This window comes from Macrobrachium rosenbergii, chromosome 30 (assembly GCF_040412425.1).
Source record: "Macrobrachium rosenbergii isolate ZJJX-2024 chromosome 30, ASM4041242v1, whole genome shotgun sequence".
NCBI classification, from domain to species: Eukaryota; Metazoa; Arthropoda; class Malacostraca; order Decapoda; family Palaemonidae; genus Macrobrachium; species Macrobrachium rosenbergii.
The window spans coordinates 16,716,281-16,725,234 of record NC_089770.1 but is presented as its reverse complement, the minus strand read 5'-3'; the positions used below and the strand labels follow the sequence as shown (position 1 = coordinate 16,725,234).

Genomic DNA, 8,954 nt, shown 5'->3' with positions numbered 1-8,954 from the left:
ACACTGCCATCTTACGAAAAGGTTACTTTTGTAAAAAGAATACTTGGAAATTTTAAGATTAATAATACTCTTTCGAAGAATTCTGAAACAAATGGAGATTTCTCAGTCATGGAAGAAATATTTGTGCATTAAGTAACCCTGAAAATATTGAGAAAGGACAAATGTTCGTATATGAGTTGTTTTCATTATAGTATGGATGAAATAATTGAAGTCATGCTTAAAATGAATAATTTGTCCATAAAATAATAAAGGAAGGTATTAGTAATACAGAGAATTATATGGACGTAAATCTTTAGAATTAGAGGGAGAGAATACATTCTTATGAAAGACGGCTTAATGACGATTTAGTGTAATAAAATACTAAGAGTATAACTTACGTCTGAGGTAAAAATAGCTTTACGGGAGAAAAAAGACAGTAGTAGAAACACGCGACAAGGTGTACTAATTGATGCAAAGGCACACGGAGAATAAATAGCAAGAGAAGATGACCGAAGAAGAAAAGAAAAGAATGGCAGACTTAGAAACCTACTTCCAGTTTCTCGTTGTCGTGTCATAGTGAATGACCTTCCCGTCGATGATCCTGGTGACGTAGGCCTTAACCTTATACGTGGCGGGGGTCTTCGTGCCGTTTAGGCCTATCAGAAGTGTGCATGGTTGAGTCTGACGGGGAGAGAAGGGAATTACTTCAATATCCTCAACAGGAATTTAGTTCTCCATCTTGACATTTCACCCCAGTCTTCCATTGACTCCCATCGAACTGACAGGGTGATCTGTTTCTTACAGGGTACGAAATACTCTTGAGGAATTTCGGCCGCAATTCGATCTTAAATTTGACACCAGGATTTTTTCATTTACGGACAGTCTTGTCTTTTTCTCTTTTATCTTTCTACTTTTTGAGAGGTTTGGCCAACACTCAGGAGCTGAACCTAACTTTATTTTCCTTGGGACCTGTGCCGCCACAGGCTATTAAAGTTTGCATTTACACTCATGTAGAATTTGCCGTGTGTTATTTACTTTAAGCAAATACATTTCAGTCAGAAGCATCAAGGACTCTTTCTCAGTTTTACAGACAAACTTAATGCAACTTTGATTCACAACAAAATGAGCATTTTCTTACCAAGTCAACGCCGTTCACAATGAATCCCTGACAAGAGGGCTGGAGACTAGCGCATGCCCCAAAGCACAGCAAGGTACTCTTGGCAGAAGGTATGACCATTTCGACATTAGCCCTTGGTATGTGCGGCAAAGCGAAGAATCTGTTAATTGTCATGACAACACCTGAGGCAGGTGTCATCGCCTTCCATAAGGTACATAGGAACACTACTAGTAGCCACCAGGCACGCATCCTTGAACGAAGTTTAAAGTAACGCAGTCTTCAACAAGAATAATTAAACATTTTATCAATGCTATTAAATATAAAAGACACTTCCGTACGGAACAAACACAACCAATAAAATTGGTAGACTGGCTGCAAAAAAAAAAAAAAAGCAAAATGGCGGAATGGTAAAAAACTGGGTACTGAAAGAAGAGTAACATATAGCAAAACATCAACAGATAAATGCACACAATACAGAAATTACATATTGGTAACAGCTGCTTTATAAAAGGAAGATTAAAAAAGAAACAGGCAACATAATTTGGATGATGACGTTGCACAATACATAGCCCTCAGTAATTGCAAAGCAGACACAGTAGGTGACAGTGGGAACTTTCTGTTAAAATATAAATAATGAAAGATGGCGTTTCAAGAGTCTAATTCGTAATCACCTTCGTCAGGGAGAGGAAACCTTAAGTCGAGCAATTTCTTCTTGGGAATCAGAACGCTGGGAGGCTGCAGAGGAGCAATGTTTCATCAGTCATCAAGTGAACATCTGAGACATCGATTATCCCTGAAGATATTGGAGGCTTTTCCAAGAATGCCAAGTTTATGACAGTAGTGGATGAAATATTTTTTTCAAGATCGTGCCCCCTCCCTCTCACACACCCCCCAAAAAATATTGGATAAGAAATTAAGACAAAAACTATTATTAGACATTAAAAATCGTCACACGTACTGATTAAATTTCAATTAAAGCTGGCAGTAACTTCATAATACATTTAAGGAGAGTTAATAACTGCAACACAATTTTATCACATGCATACTACTTTGTCATATTTTCAAAGGCAACACTGAAGTCACGAGTTAAAAAAAATACACTCACTAGTGGAGGACCAGACATGATGGTGCAACAACCATTAAAACCTCCTCTTACAAAACTTTCAGCTGTTGATCACTTAAAATATTTAAAAAATTATGAATGAATGAAAATACACAGCCTCTAACACCAAAGCAATGAAGTTTCTTTACGCAGGCGAATTGGTAATGTTAAGGGTAGAACCAAAGCTAAATTGAATATGTGCGGAATCATATTAATCAATATTGTCATGGACTTGACTTTTTAGATCTCGAAAGGGTTTCCAAAGTCTCATGCGATCCTTGTAACTATACTGGCTGTCGCGAAGTGAAGAAACTTTTCGAGGATCAATATATCAAGTTTTCATCAAATCCTGCAGCACTCCGTAGAATCCATCCACGTGTCTGGCACACGTCGGCCTTTCACTGTACACATCACAAACAGGTTGGATACAAGTCAACAACTTCTTGGTATGAACAGGTGCTTTATATGATTATCCAGCATTTGCCAAAAGTTCGTTCTCGAAATACGGCCGTCGATTTGTCTTCAACATGTATGTGATATTTATGTGAGATGTTGCCGGCGTGTTTACAATATGTTTAACCATAGCGTGGATGCACCCTTAGGATAGCTATCAAGAAGTGAACCATACCAAAAGATTGCGTAGTCTCAAAGACTCTTACGAGGCATGCGCTTATTCTTGAGGAACGCCCCCAGGATTATGAGTAGAAAGATGAAGGATTTAAAATCGTCCAGTTATCTCCTCTCGTTCCCTAATGACCATTGGCAAATCTTGAAAATATATTTATTCCAAGGCAATTTCCAGCCATGTACTCGTATTTGGTGGGACGGTGTGGATCAAATTATTATTAAGGACTTTTACTTTTCCTGGGGACGGGACAAGTTGAAATTTGCGAGAAATTAAAATGTCATTTTCTGTGGGGGGGAATTTCAACGTTACTTTTAGGACTCTTTAATCTTTATATAAATAAAATCACGATCTGTCATATTTTGTGGTGTGAATTTTGCCACAATATTTCAATTTATATCTAAGTTTTTGTCAGTTGCTTTGGATTAAGCTGGCGTTATGCCAGCACGGGTCATTAGGTCTGATAAAGTGTGGCGCTTATGGGAACTCTGACCTTTGAGCTTTGAACTTTTATTCGATGATTTTCTTCTACCCACTTCTTCAGTAACTGCCTAATCATTCATTAAACTCAAAACTGGCATCGAAAAGTGACAAGTTAATTTAAGCGCAAGTCTAACGAACGAGTTCAATACAGTACTGACATTGCTACAACTGTGTCACTTGTCTGTCATTTTAAAAATGAAATTTTACACGATTGGGAAATTTAAGGTATTTCTATTATTATCTCCCCATCCATAACGTTAGGTTTAGATATGTATGAACGACAAAATACTTCAAAATAATAATAATAATAATAATAATAATAATAATAATAATAATAATATTAATAATAATATCATAATAATAATAATAATACTAATAACAATAATAATAGGTATTAGACCCTCTTTTAAACATGTGGTGTTGAAGGTGAGAGCTGCATCAGCGGCATGTAGTTTGTACAGAGTTTTCTCTGTTTTTCTGATAATTGATTTTTCAAGGTTACTGCATTCTGCCAGTAACACGCCGATGTTCGTCATACTTGAAGAAGAAAGCAGGTTGCAAAATGGATAGTTTTATTTCCGACGAATACACTACATCAGTTACAGAGTAGGATGATAACTGAAATCGGGAGTTTATCGTCCGTGGAGTTATCCTCCAGGAAAGTCTTCTTCAGTGTTGATCGACAATGAGGAAGACTTTCTCTTGAAGGAAGATGAACTCCCGATTTCAGTTACCATCCTACTCTGTAACTGATGTAGTGTATTCGTCGAAATAAAACTACTCATTTTGCAACCTGCTTTCCTCTCCAAGTTGACGAACATTGGCGTGTTACTGGCAGAATGCAGAAACCTTGAAAAAACAATATATAACAATAATAATATTTAAAAAAATATTCATAGTAGCATGAGTCTTGAAGTGGAGAAACAATGGAAAACTTTCGAGATTCTGTCCTAACAGATTCCCGAAAGCTCTCTGCAGAGGTTTATTTTTAAATATATTTGTAAAGATATATAACTGTGAATTTGTTTCTCCAGTATTAATAATAACAGTAATAAAGTACTTAATATTTACTTTCATCCGGTTTTGCTGGGTATTTTCACATTTTCATGAGTTTAAGTATTTTATTTTCACTTCATTTATTTTTTCCTTGATTCCGATAACACTCACTATCAAAGGTGAAGCTATGTCACAAAATTTTATCAGATTTAGTTCCCATTTCTTCTTCGTTACGTCTCCACCCCCTCATTCTGCACTTCTTAATTCACAGCAGGAAGGAGAACATAAAAATCACATAGAATCGCTGTTCTTTCCCCCAAGTTATTTCAGTCGGACAATATCGCAATATATTTCACGAACATCTTCCTCTCACTGAATCTACTTACGTCCGAATTAAATGTATCGTAGTACATGGGAAAAATAGATATTCCTTTCAGTCAGGAGACGTCACACATTATTTCAACATTCAATTCGATACAGATGAAGCTCTTCCTAAACAGAAAATGATTGAAATAATTCAAATTTTTGTCGAATATCAGTGCAGCGAAAGCCGTCTAGGCATTTCATTAGAATATACAAACCTTGGTTGTGCGCTCACAGCAGAAGAAGTCTATCGTCTCCCTCGGCCAGACTTACCGCAAGACTGTATGGCCAGCGATCAGGAAGATTCACGTGACTGTGAATAGTGTCTTGTATGAGTTAACCCCACATCTATTTCTTTTGCTACAGTGGATCCCTGGCTCCTATTGGCTGCTTGGCTAAACATGCGACAAGTCATCACGCAACGATTTGCGTGGCGCTCGTGTTACTGCATTTGCAGCACTAAGCGAAAACTGCTGCCTTCACTTTTATGTCCCACAATGCACTGTAATTGGTTTCGAGAAGCTGATTTATTCCTTTTACAGTCTGATTTTCAATTGTATCCAGTTTCTAGTCAGGTTTCCAGATCAAGTATTGGTCAGATTATTAAACTTTTCAAATTCTTATTTTTGCGTGGTCAAGATAGTAAGCATTAAGTTTGATTTTTTACTCAAATAATCAGCCAAATAAATTTTAAACGTTTTTGCTCAAATAAATTGCAGCGTCCAGTCTCAAACCTGTTTAATTAACATTGGGAGACCCAATATAACAACGTAACAAAAAGATATTCTTTTACTGACTTAGATTCCTCTCTAAACGGGGCAAACTGAAATCCCAAGTTATTTTAAGACTAATGAAACTAATTAATCATTTGTTAAGGTGGATCTTTATAGTTTTCAGGGGCAGAAAACATCTAATCAAAACCAGAGAGAAAAACTCAGAACTCAAGCTGCTGGGATTCCTTTTTGTAGAAAACCATAATTAATATTAGTGTTGACTTATGGTCAAAATATCTTCTAGCAATATAATTCATCCGCTAAGGTTATTTTCTTAACGGCTATATGAAAAAACTGTTATTTTACCTCAACTAGTTACTATATTTGCAAAGGTGGATCTTTATAGTTTTCAGTTGTAGAAAACATCTAATCAAAACCAGAGAGAAAACTGTTGGAACTCAAGCTTTGGGTAACTAAAGAAAAATAATTAATATTAGTGTTGCATTATGCAATCCTGAGAAATATGTTGTATCAATATAATTCATCCAATCAAGGTTATTTCTATAGCGAGTCTTGAAATAAGTTCATCACTGAGGACAATGGCTCACATGGATATGTGGAAGAAAAAATGGATATTCAAAGTTGCAATCTGTTTTAAAATATAAAAATTTCTGGGATAGTTTCCAATTGTTAATACAGTCGTTTTCAGCCAGGTTTCTCTCGTTTACTCCCATCACTAATCGGTCCTTTTCAGTGTTTTCCAAGTCAGCCACAAGATCAACAAATGGAGATGTTTGAAATTCAGTCAACTGAATCTTAAAATCATACATATCTTCCAGAAAAAATTCCAATTTTAGTTTCCAGTTCGGTTTCCAGTCTGGAAACTTTCCAATCAGATTTGTAGCCATTTCTAAACTGCATCTTAAAATTTCATACTTATCTGTCTAAGAGCAAATTTGCAGGTTTAGTTTAGTCCAGTTCTGTAGGGTCTGGTGGAAACTTGTAATAAGTTTCCAGTCATTTCTAATCCTCCAGTTTCCAAATTCAGATTTCAGAGAACTGGCCAACAGATTTCTCAGTAATGTTAAACAAAAACCAGTCAGATTTCCAACAGATGACTCAGTAATGCTAAGCAAAACCGTTTCAGAGAACAAGTTTCCAGTCTAAATCTATCTCCATTCCCCGATCCCTAGGCGTGTAACACAGTTTGCCACTCTCACAGTTTCTGGCGATTTATCTATTCCAATACCGTTTTTTGAGCTGCAGGTTTTAGTTTCGGAAAGTTGTCGTGAGCATGCCACTTTTGGCACAACGGCCAAAGGTTACCTTCCCTATTCTAGAATGTAAGCTGCACCTATATTTTGGAAGCCATTTATTGCTCTTAATTTCTCAATAATAATCCCGTACTATTTTTTTATCTTCAAAATGGTTTCAGTTTTTAGAACTTTAAAATTATAAAGGGAATTTTGAAAAAGATGACTGGTAAACATTTTTCAAAACACTACAAATATCCTCCTTCAATTCAGTACGGAATTGTTTTGCCAAGTTTAGCTACTTGTTTACATCAAATTCAACTTTCTAACACTTTAATTAACTAGGACATTGAAAAAACAACAAATTATTAATTTGAATAGTTCTTTTACATTTGGCATACAGAACCTCGCTTAATTGCCCCTTTGCTTTTAAATAGTAACTACTTTACAGTAGTTATATCTCCTGCCGCTGATGTTTTTGTGAATTTTTCACACAGTTTTCAGTCTTCAGCATAACCTCAAATCAAAACCAGAGGAGAGCTCTTTCCCTCTCTCTCTCGTTATTTAAGTGGATTTAAGACTTAACACTGCTGGATTTATGAAAAATCCTGGATTTCTACCGTATTTAGTGCTGGATTAATTACCATGGATTTTTCCTCTAACATGGACATAATTACACACTAATTCATCGAGGATGGGATCCGGACGCTGCTTAGCGATGATCGTCTATTGAATGATTTTTTCCACACTCGCCAGAACTGTTATCGCAACAGGGTAAGCATAAGGGGCTTTAATGCTTGTTCTTGCGTCACATATTCTATATGCCAGTGTTTTGAAAATAATTTCATGTATTTTAATTTATTATATTCTTGCTAGATTGAGCCTATGATTTCAATGCAGTCTATCATTTTATTTCTTAGGTATTTGACTACTCGTTGAATTTGCTATTTGTTTTACTGATAATTTGAGAGCTTTTGTGATTTAGTGTTGATTTAAGCAAAAATTTACGTAAGGTGATTTTCGTGATTAGTTAATTGCTGTTTTCGGTGATTCGTTGATTTCAAGAACTTATTGATTTATATGAAAATTGTAGATTTTAAAAAAAACGATTTCAGTAATTGATATTTTGATTCGTGTTGATTTTTTGTTGGTTTATTTTAGTTACCTTTTGTTAGTGTTGTATCTTTTGTTCTGATTTTTCCCGTGGTTGATTCTCCTTTACTTTGTATTTAAAAATCAGGTTTTAAAATCTATTCATTAGCGGATGAGTGAAAGGAAGAAGGTTGAGCCCTGTTGTGAACCCATCTCTCGCACAAAATTGCATTTCTTCGTCCTCGCTTGACATTCTTAATCATTCGAGGACTCGTTTACGTCATTCCACCACCAGCTGCTACAGTGAAATTTATCTCATTTTAAATTATATGTATTCATAAATGTCTAACCATTTAAATTTAAATTTATTAAATATTTAAAATGCATTTTTTCCATCTCTACCTTTTCACTTAAAAATGCAAAGTTTAATGATATGATCCTGGTCATTTCATATTGATCTTATATTTACATATTTAAATCCCCCCTTTTTCCGCTAGGACTGATATTATTCATTTTTCTTGTTGATCATTTATCTTTATCCTTGTAAAACGTTCCATTTTCTCTTTGAAGGTAGATACAGCCACAAATGGCTACAGAGATGAGTTCTTGATTGATTCTGCTTCGTTTAAAGAAAAAAAAAATTAGCGTATTGCTGGAAATTATGTTATTTTTATTTCATTTTTTTTTTTTTTTTTTTTTTTGCGACGAAGAATTTTAAGGGCAAATAATATTTTTCATCTCATAATAATACGTCCCCTTTTTAAGAAGCTTAATAAGTGCATAAGTGCGAGTACTGTTTTTCCCAAAAGTATACCATACCCAGAGAATTGATTTGTGCTTGGGGTGGGGAAGGGAAGCGAGTGTTGCTTTCGATCTATTAAAAGAATTATACGAAAACTAACGAACGGATTACTTTAAATTTGCATTCAGATCCTGCAATGACCCGTGGAACCGTTTCTCAGGGAATGGCGTGGAGGAATCGCGTGTGGCTTCATCAGTTGTTAATGTGGCAGAATTAAGAAAATATACATTGTCGGCTCGATGTTCATAAATGTTGTATGCAGATATATGTTCTGTACGGCTCGAGTGGCTCAGTGTCTTCGAAGAGAACATAGGCGGCCAATATTTCGCTCACGAATAAAAGTTAAGGTAACCATTAGTATTCACCTTTGAATGATAACTGCTTCCGTTTATGCGTGAGAGAGTCGAACTTTTATTGCCAAAAGATTTA

At 35.5% G+C, this 8,954-nt stretch overlaps 1 protein-coding gene across 1 annotated transcript in view; it reads right to left on the bottom strand.

Annotated features, from left to right (window-relative positions):
• Positions 1-1,983, bottom strand: part of LOC136854772 (uncharacterized) — a 5,200-nt gene extending 3,217 nt beyond the window's left edge. Inside the window, exons 1-2 of the mRNA XM_067131349.1 lie at positions 1,118-1,983; positions 530-660 (exon numbers count right to left, since the gene is read on the bottom strand). Coding sequence (XP_066987450.1) covers positions 530-660; positions 1,118-1,345 — 359 coding nt within the window. The 5' untranslated portion in view covers positions 1,346-1,983. The remainder of the gene's footprint in view (positions 1-529; positions 661-1,117) is intronic.
• Positions 1,984-8,954: the final 6,971 nt, after the last annotated feature.